The 22277-nt window shown below is 39.4% G+C and overlaps 2 protein-coding genes across 2 annotated transcripts in view; both read right to left on the minus strand.

Annotated features, from left to right (window-relative positions):
- Nucleotides 1–20883, minus strand: LOC135462487 (synaptic vesicle glycoprotein 2C-like). The gene is made up of 11 exons (XM_064739712.1): nt 20865–20883; nt 19940–20101; nt 16814–16976; nt 14940–15061; nt 12828–12985; nt 9051–9131; nt 8459–8566; nt 6812–6900; nt 4976–5217; nt 1618–1777; nt 1–264 (listed from the first exon to the last, which is right to left on the minus strand). Exons 1-11 carry the CDS (start codon nt 20881–20883, stop codon nt 81–83), a joined length of 1488 nt encoding a protein of 495 aa, XP_064595782.1. The 3' UTR covers nt 1–80.
- Nucleotides 20884–20902: 19 nt separating this feature from the next.
- Nucleotides 20903–22277, minus strand: part of LOC135462488 (synaptic vesicle glycoprotein 2A-like) — a 17042-nt gene continuing 15667 nt past the window's right edge. Inside the window, exon 9 of the mRNA XM_064739713.1 lies at nt 20903–20959. Within this exon, the coding sequence (XP_064595783.1) occupies nt 20903–20959 (57 nt within the window). The remainder of the gene's footprint in view (nt 20960–22277) is intronic.

Below are 22277 nucleotides of genomic sequence, written 5' to 3' on the forward strand. Positions count from 1 at the left end.
GGATATCAGTTTTTGTGGTGCTTGGTTGTTACAATTGAAGTGAAAATCCACTTCTAAGTTGTTCTAACTCAGGTCACAACTCAGTGGATGTCAGCTTTGGTGGTGTTTGGTAGTTTGATGGAAGCCAGGCCACCAAATGTCAACATCGATGCCACAAGCAACAATGGCACTGCACAGTGGACATCAACCAACAGGCCAAACACCTGGTTACCTAGGATAGCCCCTGTCCTACCAAACACTGACTGTAAACCAAATGCAGTTGACCTGAAACCAATTCAACAGGAAAGATGTTATTTCCTCAATCAGTTCATACATGTAAAACACCTCACATTTAGGCTTGTTCATCCGACTCATGGTGTAGGCCACACTGATGAATTGCTTACTTCAGTACAACATAGATTTGGTTTATGTAATTACTTTACTGATGTTTCATGCCCTACTCAAGAATATTTCACTTATATGATGGCAGCCAGCATTATGGTGGGAGGAAACCGGGCACAGCCCAGGGAAACCCACGACCATCCGCAGGTTGCTGGCAGACTTTCCCACTTACGGCCCGAGAAGAAGCCGGCATGAGCTGGACTTGAACTTACAGCGACTGCACTGGTGAGAGGCTCTCGTTTCATTACGCTCCGATAACGCGCTAACCAAATGAGCCAAGGAGGCCCCACTTAGATTTGGTAACTTGACTACCACAAAGCTCTCCTGTAGGATACATATGAATCCAAAACTGAAGTCAACAATTTGGTCCTTTACACACAGCATCAACAATGGAACAACCCCAGCTCAATACATGCAGTCAGTACCCTAAATGACCTAAAATTTTGCACAGAAAAATGCATTTTTATAATGTAATAAAAATGCATAAATAAATGTAATAAAATATCAGTTTAGGTGCTGAGACCTATATTTGTCCATTAGGATATCATCTTATCATCCAATCCAACCTTAAAGCACGTTTATATAAGGACTCTCAGAAAATCAGGAAAAATGAGCAAGTTTGTCATGGATGAAATTTTAGGTCATTTGCATTACTTATTGAGATACCACCTTGAACATTTATCTTAGAAATTTTAGGTCATTTGCAGTACTTATTGAGATACCACCTTGAACATTTATCTTAGAAATTTTAGGTCATTTGCATTACTTATTGAGATACCACCTTGAACATTTATCTTAGAAATTTTAGGTCATTTGCAATACTTATTGAGATACCACCTTGAACATTTAGCTTAGAAATTTTAGGTCATTTGTAATACTAAGTCCTGAATTTTTGTAATTTAAAAAAAAATTTAGCTGGCTGAATCTATATGTGTGTCTTTGATTGTTATTTTTGCACAAAATTTAAGTCCTTGAACAGATTCGGCTATATAATAAAAAAGGTCATTGTGAAGTGTTTTGTACATTATGGAGTGGTAATGTACTTGCCCAGGTTGTGTTGGAACTCCACATTGGACTCGGTGCCTGCGGTGTCTCGTCCAATACGGATTTTCAACACAACGTGGACTCGTACAATACCAATCCACAATGTACACAACACTTCACAATAACCTAATACTATTGACAAGAATTGCCAGCATGTCATCAGTTATATAGCTCAATTGATTGAAAGGTTACCTGACAGCAGTGGGGAATAGCTCCGCCCCCAAAACGTCCAGTGAGTTCCAGCCTACAGTGCTGACCGCACCAAAGAGACAAGCCACCAACAAGTTCTGTGTTTTGTTGTGGACAAACAGGATGAAGAAGACACATCCGCCTGAGACAACCATACTGGAGGCTGAAAAATACAACATTCACAGTTAGACGCGCCACCCAAGACAACCATACTGGAGGCTGAAACATACAACATGCATAGTTACACCCGCCACCCAAGACAACCAAACCTGAGGCTGAAACATACAACATGCACAGTTAGACGCGCCACCCAAGACAACCATACTGGAGGCTGAAACATACAACATGTACAGTTAGACTTGCCACCCAAGACAACCATACTGGATGCTGAAAAATACAACATGCACAGTTAGACGCGCCACCCAAGACAACCATACTGGAGGCTGAAAAATACAACATGCACAGTTAGACGCGCCACCCAAGACAACCATACTGGAGGCTGAAACATACAACATGCACAGTTAGATGCGCCACCCAAGACAACCATACTGGAGCCTGAAACATACAACATGCACAGTTAGACGCGCCACCCAAGACAACCATACTGGAGGCTGAAAAATACAACATGCACAGTTAGACGCGCCACCCAAGACAACCATACTGGAGGCTGAAACATACAACATGCACAGTTAGATGCGCCACCCAAGACAACCATACTGAAGGTTGAAACATACAACATGCACAGTTAGACGTGCCACCCAAGACAACCATACTGGAGGCTGAAAAATACAACATGCACAGTTAGATAGATCCACCTGAGACAACCATACTGGATGCTGAAACATACAACATGCACAGTTAGACGCGCCACCCAAGACAACCATACTGGAGCCTGAAAAATACAACATGCACAGTTAGATAGATCCACCTGAGACAACCATACTGGATGCTGAAACATACAACATGCACAGTTAGACGCGCCACCCAAGACAACCATACTGGAGGCTGAAAAATACAACATGCACAGTTAGACGCGCCACCCAAGACAACCATACTGGAGGCTGAAACATACAACAAGCACAGTTAGATGCGCCACCCAAGACAACCATACTGAAGGTTGAAACATACAACATGCACAGTTAGATGCGCCACCCAAGACAACCATACTGGAGGCTGAAAAATACAACATGCACAGTTAGATAGATCCACCTGAGACAACCATACTGGAGACTGAAACATACAACATGCACAGTTAGACGCATCCACCTGAGACAACCATACTGGATGCTGAAACATACAACATTCATGATTAAAAGTGCCACCCAAGACAACCATACTGGAGGCTGAAACATACAACATGCATAGTTAGATGGATCCACCCAAGACAACCATACTGGAGGCTGAAACATACAACATTCACAGTCAGACGCACCACCCAAGATGACAATAATGGAGGCTGAAACACACAGCATGCACAGTTAGACACATCCGCCCGAGGCAACCGTACTGGAGGCTGAAACATACAACATTCATGATTAAAAGTGCCACCCAAGACAACCATACTGGAGGCTGAAACATACAACATTCACAGTCAGACGCGCCACCCAAGACAACCATACTGGAGGCTGAAAAATACAACATGCACAGTTAGATGCGCCACCCAAGACAACCATACTGGAGGCTGAAACATGCAACATGCACAGTTAGACGCGCCACCCAAGACAACCATACTGGAGCCTGAAAAGTACAACATGCACAGTTAGATGCGCCACCCAAGACAACCATACTGGAGGCTGAAACATACAACATGCATAGTTAGACGCGCCACCCAAGACAACCATACTGGAGGCTGAAAAATACAACATGCACAGTTAGACGCGCCACCCAAGACAACCATACTGGAGGCTGAAACATACAACATTCACAGTCAGACGCGCCACCCAAGACAACCATACTGGAGGCTGAAAAATACAACATGCACAGTTAGATGCGCCACCCAAGACAACCATACTGGAGGCTGAAACATGCAACATGCACAGTTAGACGCGCCACCCAAGACAACCATACTGGAGCCTGAAAAGTACAACATGCACAGTTAGATGCACCACCCAAGACAACCATACTGGAGGCTGAAACATACAACATGCATAGTTAGACGCGCCACCCAAGACAACCATACTGGAGGCTGAAAAATACAACATGCACAGTTAGACGCGCCACCCAAGACAACCATACTGGAGGCTGAAACATACAACATGCACAGTTAGATAGATCCACCTGAGACAACCATACTGGAGGCTGAAACATACAACATGCACAGTTAGACGCGCCACCCAAGACAACCATACTGAAGGTTGAAACATACAACATGCACAGTTAGACGTGCCACCCAAGACAACCATACTGGAGGCTGAAAAATACAACATGCACAGTTAGATGCGCCACCCAAGACAACCCTTCTGGAGGCTGAAACTTACAGTATGCAGAGTTAGACACGCCACCCAAGACAACCATACTGGAGGCTGAAACTTACAACATGCACAGTTAGACACATCCACCTGAGACAACCATACTGGATGCTGAAACATACAACATTCATGATTAAAAGTGCCACCAAAGACAACCATACTGGAGGCTGAAACATACAACATGCACAGTTAGATGGATCCACCTAAGACAACCATACTGGAGGCTGAAACATACAACATGCACAGCTAGACACGCCACCCAAGACAACCATACTGGAGGCTGAAGCTTACAATATGCACAGTTAGATGGATCCACCTAAGACAACCATACTGGAGGCTGAAACATACAACATGCACAGTTAGACACGCCACCCAAGACAATCATACTGGAGCCTGAAACATACAACATGCACAGTTAGACGCGCCACCCAAGACAACCATATTCGAGGCTGAAACTTACAACATGCACAGACACATCCAACAGAGACAACTATAGTCCAGGTCAAAACATACAACATGCTTTTCTATGCTATACAAAATAAAATACATGTGAAATAGATTTTCTTTCCACTTAATTTTAACTAAAATCCACAAACCAATGCTGGAATGAAAAAAAAAAATTCAAGTACAAAATTGGTGTAAATGAACTACTTTTTTGGTCTAATATGTATACAAATTGATTCTATATGAGAGCAATTTCAAATTAGCGTCAGCTGTTCTTCAGATGATGGCAGACAAATAAAATGGCTGACATACCCTCACATATTGAGACTTTCATTTGACACCTTTTTTTTTTTAAATATGAAATCCCAAAGCCTTGAGATAAACAACTGACGACGTCATTAAAATTTGGGACCATGAAGAGCATATTTTCCGTTTTCTCAGGCACCCACCTAACAGGCCCTTTCTTCCAATTTTATCCATGAGAAATATGGTGAGAAGATTTCCGGGTAAGTTTGACGCTGCCGTCAGAAATCCTGACAAATACACCCAGTCGTCAGGGAGATGGCAGGTGATGTTGGTTTCCACGGTGATGTTGGGTGCGGTGGTGTTGAGACCGACGTCGCAAGGCGAGCCACCGTTCTTCTCGATACGAGAAAATATCTCTGGGAACCAGAGCCACAACCCGTAATACCTGAACAAAGGGAGATAACAAATATGTCATAGACAATAAAATCCATTTATTTATTTCACTGGTATTTAACGTGGCACTCTAATTCCTCAATTTATGAACATTTATAATTGGATTTTGTAGACAAAACTACAAAAGGTGCATTGGTCAGCTTCTGGTCTTCATAAAAAGTATAATTTTGTCAGTCTACACAGAACAATGCCTTCAAAATACGCTTGAACACCTTGCAAACATGTGCAAACGGGTTGAAGAATTACTGTATTTATTTGATTTATTTGATTGGTGTTTTACACCGTACTCAAGAATATTTCACTTATACGAGAGCGGCATTATGGCAGGAGGAAACTGGCCAGACCTCGGCAGAAACCCACGACCATCCGCAGGTTGCTGGCAGACCTTCCCACGTACGGCCGGAAAGGGAGCCAGCATTAGCTGGACTTCAACTCACAGAGACCGCATTGGTGACAGGCCTTTGGGTCATTACGCTGTGCTAGCACGCTAACCAACTGGGCCACAGAGGCCCCAGAATTATAGTACATACACTGTAAATACTATAGCTTGAACCTGGTTGAAGTCACAGGAAATGTTATACAATGTGTTCACACTGTATGTGGCCGCCATAATGGAAGATAACCCTTAACTATATAATTTCAAACCAGAAGCAACAAATCTACATCGATTTCACAATACAATAACTTTATGTGGCAAAAATATAAGCCAAAAAAAATAAATAAATAAATAAATAAACACTGATAAATATGATCAAAAGGATAAATATTTTACTGGTATTTTACGTGGTTCATCAATATACTTCTGCAAACGGAGGCAACCTTGTCGTTTGAAGCCAGTGACAATAAACCTACATATAGGCACTGGTATATTTATGAAACTTACGAACTGATATTGATTCATTTTTATTAGGTTATTGTGAAGTGTTTCGTACATTATGGAGTGGTATACAAGTCCATGTTCCGTTGAAAATCTGGATTTTTTTGAAAATCTGGATTTTCAACACAACACAACATAGCTGAGTACAATACCACCCCATAATGTACAAAGCACTTCACAGTGGCCTATTTATTATGTAGCTCAACCTGTCCAAGGACTTTCATCTCCCGGACAAATAACGGCCAGGGCTACATTTCCAGATTTAGCTGACTTGGAATGGAGGATATTTTTTTGATCTCCCTGTTCTGATCTGGTAACGCAGTCTGCGTCCGGTGATTAAAAATTCCTAGGTCGTTTTTGACCTTCGCAATAGTATTTTGTTGAAATTAGAAATCGACAAATAACGAAATTTATTCTTCAGCCAACAGTTCAGCCCTGTCAACGTTTGCAGAAACGTGGCGAGCAAACGATACACACCGCAGCGCCCCCAAATGCCGCAGCATATTAAGTTACCTCCCTTAATTGCTTCTGTACAATATGAAAATAATATGACTCTCCAGGATTCAATATCGCTCCAAGTACGGGAAGGTCACATGGTGCAATATGACTGATTTCATTGGACCTCGTTTATAGCTATGTAATGATGAGTGGTATTACCCTGTCAAGTGGGAAGCAAATGTAGAACTTCCAGAAGAATTCAAATAATTACCCGAAAGATAAAGTGAAGTTGATAACAAGAATGACGATGGTTCTCCCTGCCATGGGTTTCCTGAATAGTCTGACTGTTGTGGTCAGCATCTGCAAACAAATAAAAAGTTATTGTAAATGATAAAAAATTATACTGTAAAAAAAGGTTACTGTAAATGATAAAAAAGATACTGTAAAAGTTACTGTAAATGATAAAAAAATGATACTGTAAAAAACCCTTCCTGTAAATGATAAAAAATGATACTGTAAAAAGGTTACTGTAAATGATAAAAAATGATACTGTAAAAAAAGTTACTGTAAATGATTAAAAAAAAATGATACTGTAAAAAAAAGTTACTGTAAATGATAAAAAATGATACTGTAAAAAAAGTTACTGTAAATGATAAAAAAAAAATGATACTGTAAAAATGTTTCTGTAAATCCTCAACCTTTTTAATCACCGAAACACCTTTTTCAATGAAATTTATGCATACAATTATTTTGACAATGACACCAAAGAGGACTTGTTTGTGTCAATAAGGATGCAGGTCTCATAAAACTGTGTGGATTATTTCTCTACACCCCATAGTTCTATAAAACTGCTTAAAAATATTTGTTGCAAAGGTTACTGAAAACGTTGAAGAATTAACGTACAGTCACTAAAATGAATTTTCACTTTTGTTAGCAGGAATTTTAGTGCCAGGGAAAGAAAAACGAAAGACACAAAATGTACTCAGAAAGCTGAAGTCATAAATTTATTGATTTATTTATTTGACTACAGTTCAATGCCATACAGTTAAAAGTACATATGAAGTTTTTAACTTGTACCACAGTCGTTAGTCTCTGGTTGACGATGTGATGGGTTGAATCGAGACCTGTGTATTGTATTACCATGTGATTTAAGAAATAACGAAGGGTGTTGGAGGGTGGGGGTGGGGGGTAACCAACACCAAATCACCCTCCAAAGAGTGACCTTAAATTGACTAAATTAAATTATAAATATAATTTTATAACAATATAAATTAATCAGAGGAAACAAGACGGAAAATATGTTTTGGTAAAATTCTTAGAACAATCTGTGACATCAGCTGTGAATCTTATGACCAAGTCATCAATAATATTAAAGTATTAGTTAAATTGAAACTGACTGCATCAAATCAGTTTTTTTTTAATCCAGAAAGCTGTGCAAACATTTTATTTATCACTTAGGTCATTCTAAATCAAATGATGTTAAATACTTTTTTTGAAAAAATCTTAATTTCCGATGGGGGAAAAAAAGTCAATTTGCACCTAATTGTTGGAATTTACATAACTACCGAATGAAGCAAACATGGACATACAGAAATTCAGAGGCACCTGTCAATGTAGCAGAATATTCATTCAGGAGTCAACGTGAAATCATACACTGTATGCGTGCCAAGGGAAGTAACTAACTGAATGCAAAAAAAAAGACAATGGGGGTGACCTCCCTTGATTCACCATAAGGCTGTAAAACTTGAACTCATATTTATATACATGTATGTATAGATGTTCAATTGTTATTTTTTTAAACCTAATTCATGATCATGGAAACAACAGCCATGGGTATTTCTTGTCAGTTTGAGTGGAAACAAAGTTTTACAGTTCGATGAGCTACACATAACAGAAATATGCAATATCACAGCAGTACCTGTTTTGTTGCGATCCAGTATCTTGCGCAGCAGTTTAAGTTTCGAGGAAGGACATCATCCCTCTTCGATTTCTCATCCTCATCTCCACTCAGAGTCACAAAGGTATACTGAAAAGATTTTTGATTTCAGAAGCCAATGACTGACACCTATGTCAGTAAATTACTATACCAATACAGTGTTTGAAGGTTCTTGAGTACATTCTAAAATAAATAAATAAAACACAGTGCTCGAGTTCTAATGCAACACCAATTTTGAATTGTGTTTTACAGGCTCTTAAAAAATCCAAAAATAAAATAAAAATTAAAATTTTTATTTTGTCCAGTATCTTTTTTTTAAAATGATTTTCATGTTTTTGTAGACTTTTCAATCATGTATGTACTGAACAGGAAAAATGAGCATCGTTGTGTAAGCAAAATACTCTTGAGTACGACGTGAAAAACCAATCAAATAAATAAATAAAAAAATCAACAGGAAACATGGCCACGGTAATCCACGTTTTCCACAAATTAGGTGATTTTCAAGTTCTTGTTTTTATTTCTCTATCCTCTATTCTGTCCGTCAAACAACAACTGTACAATGGCAAATACTTACTGGGAAGACTTTGAATTCTTTTGGTTTATTTATCCGATGGACTTTCCTGAGAACAGCTACCGCCATATCTTCCTTACCAGTCTGGAAATATAGATAAAAATAATAAAAGATAAAGTACATGGCCCAAACTAAATAATGGCCCAATGATACTTGCAAATCCATATGCAATGCAATCACATTAATGGCCCAATGATACATGTAAATCCGCAAGCCATGAAATCACAATAATGGCCCAATGATACATGTAAATCCGCAAGCCATGAAATCACAATAATGGCCCAATGATACATGTAAATCCACATGCAATGCAATCACAATAATGGCCCAATGATACATGTAAATCCAAACGCTATGAAATCACAATAATGGCCCAATGATACATGTAAATCCACATGCTATGAAATCACAATAATGGCCCAATGATATATGTAAATCCACATGCAATGCAATCACAATAATGGCCCAATGATACATGTAAATCCACATGCTATGAAATCACATTAATGGCCCAATGATACATGTAAATCCACATGCAATGAAATCACAATAATGGCCCAATGATACATGTAAATCCACATGCTATGAAATCACAATAATGGCCCAATGATACATGTAAATCCACATGCAATGAAATCACAATAATGGCCCAATGATACATGTAAATCCACATGCTATGAAATCACAATAATGGCCCAATGATACATGTAAATCCACATGCAATGAAATCACAATAATGGCCCAATGATACATGTAAATCCGCAAGCCATGAAATCACAATAATGGCCCAATGATACATGTAAATCCACATGCAATGAAATCACAATAATGGCCCAATGATACATGTAAATCCACATGCAATGCAATCACAATAATGGCCCAATGATACATGTAAATCCACATGCTATGAAATCGCAATAATGGCCCAATGATACATGTAAATCCACATGCAATGAAATCACAATAATGGCCCAATGATACATGTAAATCCACATGCAATGAAATCACAATAATGGCCCAATGATACATGTAAATCCACACGCTATGAAATCACAATAATGGCCCAATGATACATGTAAATCCACATGCAATGAAATCACAATAATGGCCCAATGATACATGTAAATCCACACGCTATGAAATCACAATAATGGCCCAATGATACATGTAAATCCACATGCTATGAAATCACATTAACGGCCCAATGATACATGTAAATCCACATGCAATGAAATCACAATAATGGCCCAATGATACATGTAAATCCACATGCTATGAAATCACAATAATGGCCCAATGATACATGTAAATCCGCAAGCCATGAAATCACAATAATGGCCCAATGATACTTGTAAATGATGAAATCACAACAATGACAATAAATACTTAATAAGTATATGGAATGTATTACCATTAAACTGAACCTTACAACAAACAATACAATTTAAATCATGTAAATTTGTCATCACCAATGGAACTCCATCACTTTCACTTTCGCTTTTCTAATCGGCATTATTAGTCACAGTATGTGGAGTATAATGTGAATGGTATTCGATGGGTAAATGTACATGTACAGTAATTCCTCAACCTTTTTGCATTTGAAAAAGTTACTTTCAGTGCTATATATGCACCTTTTTAATTTTTTAAACATTGTCTACATTTGTTGGATTGGCCAGTATCTGGTCTTCACAAAAAGCGTAACAGAATAACGCCTTCAAAATCTGCTAGATTAAACACCTGGAAAACATGCGAAAATGTTGAAGAATTACAGTGGTTCTTCATCCTCATTTTACAGTTAGAAATATACTCATTATTGACATCATCCTTTCCTAAGCAAGAGTAAATGTACGGGAGTTTTTGACTTAGAGCTCTTTTGTCATTAAAGGTACAAGTCGAAAATTTTAGGCCACCTTAGTTAAAATTAATTTGCCCACCACCTGTCTCACCATATTCTGAAGGCACACATGACACCTCTTTTCCCCCCCCAGAACTCAATGTAAATATTTATGTATTTTGTTTATTTCATTGTTGCTTAGCACCATACTCAAGAATTTTACACTTATACAATGATGATCAGACGTACTGGTGAAGGAAACCAGAGTTCTCGGGGAAAACCAGCAACATTTGGCAAGCCACTTATGAACGTTTAGGCAAATATGCATGCCTAATTAGTGGAAAACAAGTGATCCTCGACAAACAGATATTTTAGATGACATGAAGGGCTCAAAGCGTTGTTAACCTTTAACCGTTTATTGTCAACGAGGTACCGCAAACTGTGATAACAGGAAAGCAAACTTCATAAAAGGCTAGACATACAGTAAACGACGTAAAAGCTTTGCCCATCAGTTGCTGTCATTTACTTTCACACGGGCTGAGTTAGAGGCAAGATGACAGAGGTGGGTGATTAGCTCCCCGCCCGTTTCATCACCCTGCATCGCAGCTGTGTTCCCTAGTCCGCACCCCATGGGGTCAAGGCAGTGACAACAAGGTGTGCAGATCTCACTACTAGTCGTCTGTAATCATACCCATGAATTACCCAAAGAAAGTATCAAGTCAAGCAAGAGATATTACAACCCTATAAATTCTAAACGTTGTCTCAATCCATGGTCATACCAGTACAAATACTACAGTGTACCAGGCCTCGAAACTGCGAACGATTGTTCAGGTAACGTGGAAGTCACGTGCCAGCATTATCAGCATTATACAAATATTTGTATTTAAGCTACAAATGGACTTCATGGTTAAATATCTGTCACCAACCCCCTGCATAATCTGAATGAAGTATTTCATTCTACCCGCACATGTTGTTTTGTTACAATCGGAACTGTCCTCCTATTGCAGAAGAGGTACCTTTCCCGAGTTGTGAAATCGGGAAGCCCCCATTAAACACAGAAAACAACGTTTCCGCAAACTACAAAGACTACCTTTAACCCCTTTTCGGTAGCACCTAATGCAAGTCCGGCATATCTGGAGTCGGACAAGATTTATCTGTGTTGTTGATATATTAGAAGTTCACACAACACTGACTGACTATATATCAAAATAAATGCATGTTTTACGATTACTAGTAGGCAAATATGTGTGTCACTAGCGAGAGGTAAAATGAGTTTTTTGCCTTTTGTCAGCAAAAATTACCCCATTAAAAGGAATAACAGACATGTGGAGATTTCGAGCCCTGTAACACAGTTTGAGTCACCATCTGCTGGTAATTTGGAAGTAAGGATTCATGAGGTGTTAAGTTCTGTTATAGCTTTGTTCATGAAGAGGTCTTCATGCATATTAATGGCTGGTTGACATGCCACTCCATATGTGTAAAGGTACTGAGTGCTTATCCGGGGCCTCCCTGGCTCAGTTGGTTAGCACGCTGGCTCAGCGTAATGACCCAGGAGTCTCTCACCAATGTGAGCGCTGTGAGTTCAAGTCCAGCTCATGCTGGCTTCCTCTCCGTCCGTATGTGGGAAGGTCTGCTGGCAACCTGCGGATGGTCATGGGTTTTCCCCGGGCTCTCCCATAATGCTGGCCGCTGTCGCATAAGTGAAATATTCTTGAGTACGGCGTAAAACACCAATCAAATCAAACCAAATCATGCTTATCATACTCGGGAACTGTACGTATAACCCCCTGACCCCCCCCCCCCCCCCCGATGCTCTCCCGCAAAACTTCAGGTCATTTACCGTACATAAAAAAGCAATGAGGAAGACTTACTGTTAACAGGAAGCCGAGCAATCTTGAAAACAACCCAGGAATTCTATATCAGAGTGCGCACCAAAAATTACTCACCTCTATCAAAAATTTTGGACTTTCCGGCATAAGGATAAAAATAGCTGCTGATGTAAGACTGGGGATAGTGCAGACTGCTATGAACACACGCCAACTGTCGTATGTGAATGAGGGAGTGACCACGCCCAGTTTCTGAGGAATGATGGCCCAGGCAAGCCCTCAGATAAGAAAGACAACATGAATAAGAAATGGGTTTATTTAATATCTATAACATGGTTTACAGGGTGGCTACATCTTTTTTAAACTAGATATTCCAAATATTTTATATTAGCCTGGATTCCACCCATACATTTCATTCTGTTACAATCAACTCTGCTATTGCAGAAGATTTACCTTTCACAAGTTTCGAAATTGGAACGCGCCCATTAAATACAGAAAACATAGTTTCCAAAAACTACCACAACTACCTCTGACCCCTTTTCAGTAGCACTGTGTGTGAGTCCAGCATATCTGGAGTCGGGCAGGATTTGTCGGTGTTGTTGATATATTAGAAGTTTGCACAACACTGACTGGCTATATATCAAAATAAATGCATGTTTTATGACCACCAGTAGGCAAGTATGCTTGTGTGTCACCAGCGAAAGTTAAGACTAGTTTTCTGCCTTTGCTCGGCAAAAGTCTTGCTTTGAACGGGTACAACAGACAGGTGGAGATTCTGAGCCCTGTGTTGTAACTGTAAGTTACTACTGGCTGTAAGTGAAATATTATTGAGTAAATAAAATAAATAAATGTACACCAAGAACCCTAAATATGTTGTCGGCATTCAAGCCCATTACGAGCTGTAATGTTGCTAATTAAGTTCTTTATCAACTGCAAATGAATAATGTAACATCCACTTCAATCCCAAATTTAATCAATCCCATTACCAGCTGTATTGAGTTTGAATTTTAATTTGCAATTTTAATTTGTATCCAAAGCTGTATCCATTTTAATCCCAGCTCTGTAACACAAATGTTCAACCCCATTACAAGCTGTATTGAGTTTGAATTTTAATTTGTATCCAAAGCTGTATCCATTTTAATCCCAACGCTGTAACACAGATGTTCAAGCCCATTACAAGCTGTATTGAGTTTGAATTTTAATTTGTAATTTTAATTTTTAAGCTGTATCCATTTTGATCGAAACTCTGTAACACAAATGTTCAAGCCCATTACAAGCTGTATTGAATTTGAATTTTAATTTGTATCCAAAGCTGTATCCATTTTAATCCCAGCTCTGTAACACAAATGTTCAACCCCATTACAAGCTGTATTGAGTTTGAATTTTAATTTGTATCCAAAGCTGTATCCATTTTAATCCCAACGCTGTAACACAGATGTTCAAGCCCATTACAAGCTGTATTGAGTTTGAATTTTAATTTGTAATTTTAATTTTTAAGCTGTATCCATTTTGATCGAAACTCTGTAACACAAATGTTCAAGCCCATTACAAGCTGTATTGAGTTTGAAGTTTAATTTGTAATTTTAATTTTTAAGCTGTATCCATTTTGATCCCAACTCTGTAACACAAATGTTCAAGCCCATTACCAGCTGTATTGAATTTGAATTTGAATTTGTATCCAAAGCTGTATCCATTTTAATCCCAACGCTGTAACACAGATGTTCAAGCCCATTACCAGCTGTATTGAGTTTGAATTTTAATTTGTAATTTTAATTTGTATCCAAAGCTGTATCCATTTTAATCCCAGCTCTGTAACACAAATGTTCAAGCCCATTACAAGCTGTATTGAGTTTGAATTTTAATTTGTAATTTTAATTTGTATCCAAAGCTGTATCCATTTTAATCCCAGCTCAGTAACACAAATGTTCAAGCCCATTACCAGCTGTATTGAGTTTGAATTTTAATTTGTAATTTTAATTTGTATCCAAAACTGTATCCATTTTAATCCCAGTTCAGTAACACAAATGTTCAAGCCCATTACCAGCTGTATTGAGTTTGAATTTTAATTTGTATCCAAAGCTGTATCCATTTTAATCCCAGCTCAGTAACACAAATGTTCAAGCCCATTACCAGCTGTATTGAGTTTGAATTTTAATTTGTAATTTTAATTTGTATCCAAAGCTGTATCCATTTTAATCCCAACGTTGTAACATAAATGTTCAAGCCCATTACCAGCTGCGATGATGTTGCCAAACATCCAGAATGTGGCTAACACACTGATCATCATGCCTCTCTTGGCTTTCGGCTGGAATTCCGTGAAGTATGAGAAGATAACTGGTATGCTCCCTCCAACCCTGACAATGAGAGCAAAGCAAAACTTTTTAATCATTTAATCCTCAATAAATAAACTAACATCTTGGAAAACATGAAAACCATCTATTTTTTTTTTATTATAACAAAACAATATTAAAAGTTCATTGCTGTGTTATAATGAATTTTTACAATCTGTGTAACTTTTTGGGGTCATTTTGAAATAAAAATAACATCAACTGGTTACATAAGGTATGTTTTAAAACCTGTTTTTATTAAACACATTCATGTATGTTTATCATATGTTTAAAGAATGTCCAATACCAAACAAAACTTGAGGTGTACACACTGTGTGCAAGAGGAAACATCATAACCACTGGATTTAATGAATTTGTTTAATCAATCACTGTGTAAATCTATGTATCGAAACAAACAGCTGTCAACCAAGTCAATAAATGCAAGGCTAATTCCAAAAACGACGCATAACACAAACCACCCAAGAACTAAGAAAGTATACAAAGTACGAAAATAGCACGGAATCGTGCAAAGAGAAGCTTTTCAATCATGTTGGCAAGATGCAAGGTACGTTCTCGGCGACTGAGTGAAATCAGCTTTCAAATCGTGTACCATGCTACGTTAACAAAACATGTATGTCACTTTTGCTTTGATTGCAACTGTTCATATATCCAAGGTGGCAATATAATTCAACACGATGAACATACAGGGCCTAGCCCCGCGTTGGGCAGAATTAGACACAATCATGAAGCAGAGCGCCAGATATTGTGGACCTCTGTCTGGACGCCCTGTGTAAAGTCATACACAATTTATTTATTTATTTGATTGGTGTTTTACGCCGTGCCCAAGAATATTTCACTTATACGACGGCGGCCAGCATTATGGTGGGTGGAAACCGGGCAGAGCACGGGGGAAACCCATGACCATCCGCAGGTTGCTGCCAGACCAAGTCATACACAAGAATGTCTTATTAATACTATTGACTTTTAATACGTGTTAGAAATACAAGTGCCATTGTGAGTCACGAAGCTTCAGCAAGCTTAGCTGACAAACTTTCCCATGTGTGACTTTAGAGAGTAGCATGCTATATGCATGCTGATGGAAGGCAATGGGGCACTTGTAAAACTCCTTCTCGTCTGTATCAAGACGATCCAAAACTGTGAACTCATTAATTTTTCCCTTTATTACGTCACATTTATCGGTGTATGTCTGCTCATATATGAAGTACACAGGCACTGCAAGGTCACAGAAGAGAACAATGCGTTCTACTGCCAGTGTCATTTGGACCTGCCAATGGTCTTAACCGAGTTAGTGCTTGGGGTTTAACATCGTACTCAACAACTTTTCAGTTATATGACTACGAAGGAATCCTTAGGGTGCATGTACGTGTAATGTGCCTCCTTGTTGCACGACGGATTTCCACCACTCTTTTACTCTTTTATCTAGTGCTGCTTCACTGAGACGACTTACTGAAGGCAAGTAAGCCGCCCCTTAGGTGTGACTCGATCCAGGATTGATCCTGGATCTACTGGTCCTGAAGTGGATGCTCTACCAACTGTGCTATGCAAACCGGTAGGTCTTAAATGAAGGTAAATATCTGTATTATCAACTGCATATTTCAACAAGGTCCCATGATCAAAGACAGCGCGGAAATCTGGAAACACTGTGTCCACGTCAGGGATTTACCCGTTTCTCCACAAGTATTAAACAATTGTCTTTTCATGATTTATGTTTGTTTTGTTACAGTTAGAAAGTTCGAGGAATACAGGATTGGTCTTTACCCTACACCACTGATGAATCTTAAGAGGAGAAATAGCCAGAAAGATTGTGCTACACTGGACGCGAGTCCCCCTAGGCCATTGACGGTGAGAGAGCCGAGAAGGACGGTACGCCTGCCTGCCTTGTCTGCCAGAGAGCCCCAGAAGTACCCTCCCACTATCATACCTGAAACACAGAAGAGTGGATGATTTAATGACAGTGAAGAGAGCCGAGAAGGACGGTACACCTGCCTGCCTTGTCTGTCAGAGAGCCCCAGAAGTGCCCTCCCACTATCATACCTGAAACACAGAAGAGTGGATGATTTAATGACAGTGAAGAGAGCCAAGAAGGACGGAACACCTGCATGCCTGCCTTGTCAGCCACAAAGCCTTGGAAGTACCCTCCCACTGTCATAACTGAAACACAGAGTGGATGACTAAATGACAGTGGATGACTAAATGACAAGAGACACAGAGATGGAACACCCCCCTGATGTTGTTGCACTTTACATGCATGCAAATATTAAGTTCAATACATGCAGTGCTCTTTGAAGTACCTCCCACCCCTAACATTTACCTTTATACTGCTCCAATACACCAAGTCAAAGTTACAAATTTTGTAAATTACGGTATTTAATATCAACATTGGACATCAGTGATAAAACATGCCCCTGTTGTTACTGTGCTTCACACATAAGCGAAGCTCAGCTCAATACTTGCAGTACTCATAAACATAGCACGTTAAACATTTAACTTAACTTTGCTTTAGCTGTCCCTTTCTTGTTACTGTGCTTCACATGTAAGCGAAGCTCAGCTCAATACTTGCAGTACTCGTAAACATAGCACCATTAACATTTAACATTGCTTCAGCTGTAATGTGGGACGCAGGTGCTTGTGCATAGCACCTTTAACATTTAACATTGCTCAGCTATAATGTTGAAAGCAGGTGTTTATGCATGGCACCTTTAACATTAAACATTGCTTTAGCGGTAATGTTGAAGGCAGGTGCTTGTGGTATGACATTAAATTATCCTCAACTTTTCGCACATGAAAGAGCAGCTTTTAGTGCAATTTATGCACATTTTTCTATTTGATTTTAGAGATAAAACTACACTGGTTGGATTGGTCAATTTAAAGTCTTTACAAAAAGAATATTATCAATAAGCACAAAATAATGCCTTCAGAATATGTTTGCATAAAAACTTTGCAAACATTACGATAATAAGGTTGAAGAATTACAGTACGTCTGAACTTTGTACAATACAAGTGTATCCTAGCTGAATATCCTGCCATGGGATGATCGGTACCACCACGGGCTTGTGATCGGTACCACCACGGGCTTGTGATCGGTACCACCACGGGCTTGTGATCGGTACCACCACGGGCTTGTGATCGGTACCACCATGGGCTTGTGATCGGCACCACCAGAGGCTTGTGATCGGTATCACCACGGGCTTGTGATCAGTACCACCATGGGCTTGTGATCAGTACCACCACGGGCTTGTGATCAGCACCACCACGGGCTTGTGATCGGCACCACCACCACGAGCTTGTGATCGGTACCACCACGGGCTTGTGATCGGTACCACCACGGGCTTGTGATCGGTACCACCACGGGCTTGTGATCGGCATATGATTCTATCACATAAACATCATGCTGTTCATATATGTATCTTAACTGTACACATTGTATACTAGTTGTAAATCTTTAACCTTTTTAACCACTAAAGCACTTTTTCCAGTGCAATTTATGCATACAATAGGGCAGCACTGAATTACCTCCCTCGAGGTCACTCTCCAGTTTAAGAGGTGCGTTTGTAGGAGTGAGCTGTGGTTAGGTGGGATCAAAGAAAATGGTTAAAGGCTAGTATCAAAGTTAAAGTGACATTAGCTAGTTGAAGCTCTAACTTTAAGACAGCTTTTAATTTTGTAAACCTATCTGGAAGTCCAGGACAAAAATTATGCGTTTTTTTTACTCCCTCCGAAGGTAATTCAAAAATCCTGACCTTAATTAAATACAACAGACAGCTTTGTCGAACTCTGTCAAATGTTGTATATTCCATCTTTAAACTGAAAAACATCCACTTCATTTGAGGTCTCTCTAAATTTCTGTGACTCTCAAAGACTGATATGCTTTTTGTTTCTGTTCACTAGAAAATATTTGTGACTATCGTGACATAGGTTAACCTGCATAGTGCATGCTTTAATAGGTTAGAGCTGTATTCTTGTAGTTTCACGCCTCAAAAACTAATCTCGCATTACCCCATAGCAGCTCTCTTGTAACACAGGAGGTACGTCTGTGCAGGCCTATTATTATGGAAATGATGCTAAAATGATTTGTTTGTATCAATAAAGATGCAAGCTTCATAAAACTGTGTACATTATTTCTCTACACCCCATACTTCTCTCAGAATGTTTTAAAATATTGGTTGAAAAGGTTGAAGACTTTGGGTACATATACTGCGTCATCCTCTGGAGCCAAGGTATAGGTCTGTAATATGATGGCCAGACCTTAGGCATATGGCCTGGCCCCGATGGCTGTATTTATTTATTTATTGATTTATTTCATTGGTGTTTTAAGCCATACTTAAGAATATTTTACTTATACAACGTCAGCCAGCATTATGCTGGGAGGAAACCGGGGAAGAGCCTGGGGGAAACCCACAACCATCCACAGGTTGCTGACAGGCCTTCCCACGTACAGCCAGTGAGGAAGCCAGCATGAGCTGGACTTGAACTCACAGCAACCGCATGAGAGACTCCTGGGTCATTACGCTGCGATAGCGCGCTAACTGACTGAGCCACAGAGGCCCTGCCCGATGGCTGTAGGATATTTGGCTAGCGTCGGGTTGTACTGTACATTGTACAGGCAAGCTAAAAAAAGAGTGCAAAGTAATTCATTTCTTTCAACATATTTATCAACTTAATACGTCTTTAATGTCATACTTAAGAATTTTTCACTTTTACGATGACAGTGGAGAAAACTGCAGCAGACTACATGTAAATTGTGTATTATAAGCTGCTCCTGTCCTGCAGATTGTCACACACATGAGTGCAGTTAAAAAACATTATGCTAAATAAATACAGTATCATATTCGTAAGGACAGATTTTTCCTTCAGGTGAAAAGAAAAGAGTTTTAAGTAACTCACCTAAAAATATAACAGAATTGAGGTTTCCTTTGTCTGTAGAGCTGAGGCCAAAATCACAGGTGGCCGATGGAAGAAGGAAGGAGACAGACAGGACCTCAATTGCATCACTGGACACAGCCCAGCCACACAGGGCCAGAATCAGCAGGTGAAACCTCCCATAGCCTGTAAATATACATGTGACACATACAGGTGAAAATCACAGGTGTGGAGTCAGGTGAAGAAGGAAAGACACAGAGAACACCTCAATTGCATCACTCGACACAGCCCAGCCACACAGGGCCAGAATCAGCAGGTGAAACCTCCCATAGCCTGTAAATATACATGTGACACATACAGGTGAAAATCACAGGTGTGGAGTAAGGTGAAGAAGGAAGGAGACAGACAGGACCTCAATTGCATCACTGGACACAGCCCAGCCACACAGGGCCAGAATCAGCAGGTGAAACCTCCCATAGCCTGTAAATATACATGTGACACATACAGGTGAAAATCACAGGTGTGGAGTCAGGTGGAGAAGGAAGGAGACAGAGACGACCTCAATTGCATCACTGGACACAGCCCAGCCACACAGGGCCAGAATCAGCAGGTGAAACCTCCCATAGCCTGTAAATATACATGTGACACATACAGGTGAAAATCACAGGTGTGGAGTCAGGTGAAGAAGGAAGGAGACAGACAGGACCTCAATTGCATCACTCGACACAGCCCAGCCACACAGGGTCAGAATCACCAGGTAAAACCTCCAATACATGTAACACATATAGGCAAAAATCACAGGTGTGGAGTCAGGTGGAAAAGGAAAGAGACAGACAGGACTTCAATTGCATCACTGGACACAGCCCAGCCACACAGGGTCACAACCAGTAGGTGAAACCTCCAATAGCCTCAAAATGAGAGTGACACCCTAATCACTTGGCCACCTCACCTGTGGCTACAATCAACATATTAACATACCTGTGGCAGCTATGGCCTCTTCATAGCTTCCTCTCTCACCTGCAGCTTTTCCATAGGGTACTTCACCTGTCATCAAAAACAGAGCACAGATCAGTGAACAATTTCTGTGTTAGTTACCTAACTCAAGTCACCATTGAAAAAATGTAAAAAAAATTCTGTTTATGATTTTTCTCTCTTTCAGTGGTATTTATGCATACAATTGTTATTAAAATGACACAAAATATGATTTGTTTGTGTCACTACAGATACAAGCTTCATAAAACTCTATGCAAATTATTTCTCTGTAATTACACCCCATGGGGGCCTCCGTGGCTCAGTTGATTAGCACGCTAGCGCAGCGTAATGACCCAGGGGCCTCTCACCCAATGCGGTCGTTGTGAGTTCAAGTCCAGCTCATGCTGGTGTCCTCTCAAGCCGTAAGTGGGAAGGTCCGCCACCAACATGGGGATGGTCGTGGGTTTGACCCGGGGCTCTGCCCGGTTTCCTCCCAACATAATGCTGGCCGCCGTCGTATAAGTGAAATATTCTTGAGCACGGATATGAGTATGTTGTTCATTAGATGGTTTAACCGTGAGAGAAAAAAGAAACTCAACATTCCTGCAAGAATTACATATATATATTGGTTAAAATGAGTAATGATACAATTAACGAATGTGAATTTCTTTGCGAAAAATCTCCAGTACACATGGTCTTTTCTACGAAAAATAGGAAAACTAATCCTTTCAAGTTCAAAGCTTGAAAGTATGTCTGGTCTATAATGAGAGAATGTGTATAGTAAAGCTGGAAGTCTTATCACCACTAATTAATACATACCACCCACATACAATGCACAGGTAGGCAAGAGCAAATCGAGGCGCCCTATTACATTCACATGGTGAGGCATACTAAACAATGAGATGAGAGATTCACATGTGCACGTGTGATGTGTTATGCAATATCTTAATACCCTATACAATATCTATATACCCTATACAATATCTTAATACCAATATCTTTAATACCCTATACAATATCTTAATACCCTATACAATATCTAAATACCCTATACAATATCTTAATACCAAGATCTTTAATACCCTATACAATATCTAAATACCCTATACAATATCTTAATACCAATATCTTTAATACCCTATACAATATCTTAATACCTATACAATATCTTAATACCTATACAATATCTTAATGCCAATATCTTAATACTCTATAAAATATCTTAATACCCTATACAATACGTTAATACCAATATCTTAATACCCTATACAAAATCTTAATACCCTATACAATATGTTAATACCAATATCTTAATACCCTATACAATATGTTAATACCAATATCTTAATACCCTATACAATATGCTAATATCAATATCTATATACCCTAT

This window comes from Liolophura sinensis, chromosome 2 (assembly GCF_032854445.1).
Source record: "Liolophura sinensis isolate JHLJ2023 chromosome 2, CUHK_Ljap_v2, whole genome shotgun sequence".
Classification (NCBI taxonomy): Eukaryota; Metazoa; Mollusca; class Polyplacophora; order Chitonida; family Chitonidae; genus Liolophura; species Liolophura sinensis.

Excerpts from the sequence above, each read along its gene's own strand:
- LOC135462487 (XM_064739712.1), bottom strand. Across the intron at positions 16,977-19,939 it reads CAATTCTGTTATATTTTTAG|GTATGATAGTGGGAGGGTAC; the intron begins GTGAGTTACTTA and ends TCTGTGTTTCAG. Across the intron at positions 1,778-4,975 it reads TGGAAGAAAGGGCCTGTTAG|CCTCCAGTATGGTTGTCTCA; the intron begins GTGGGTGCCTGA and ends TGTATTTTTCAG.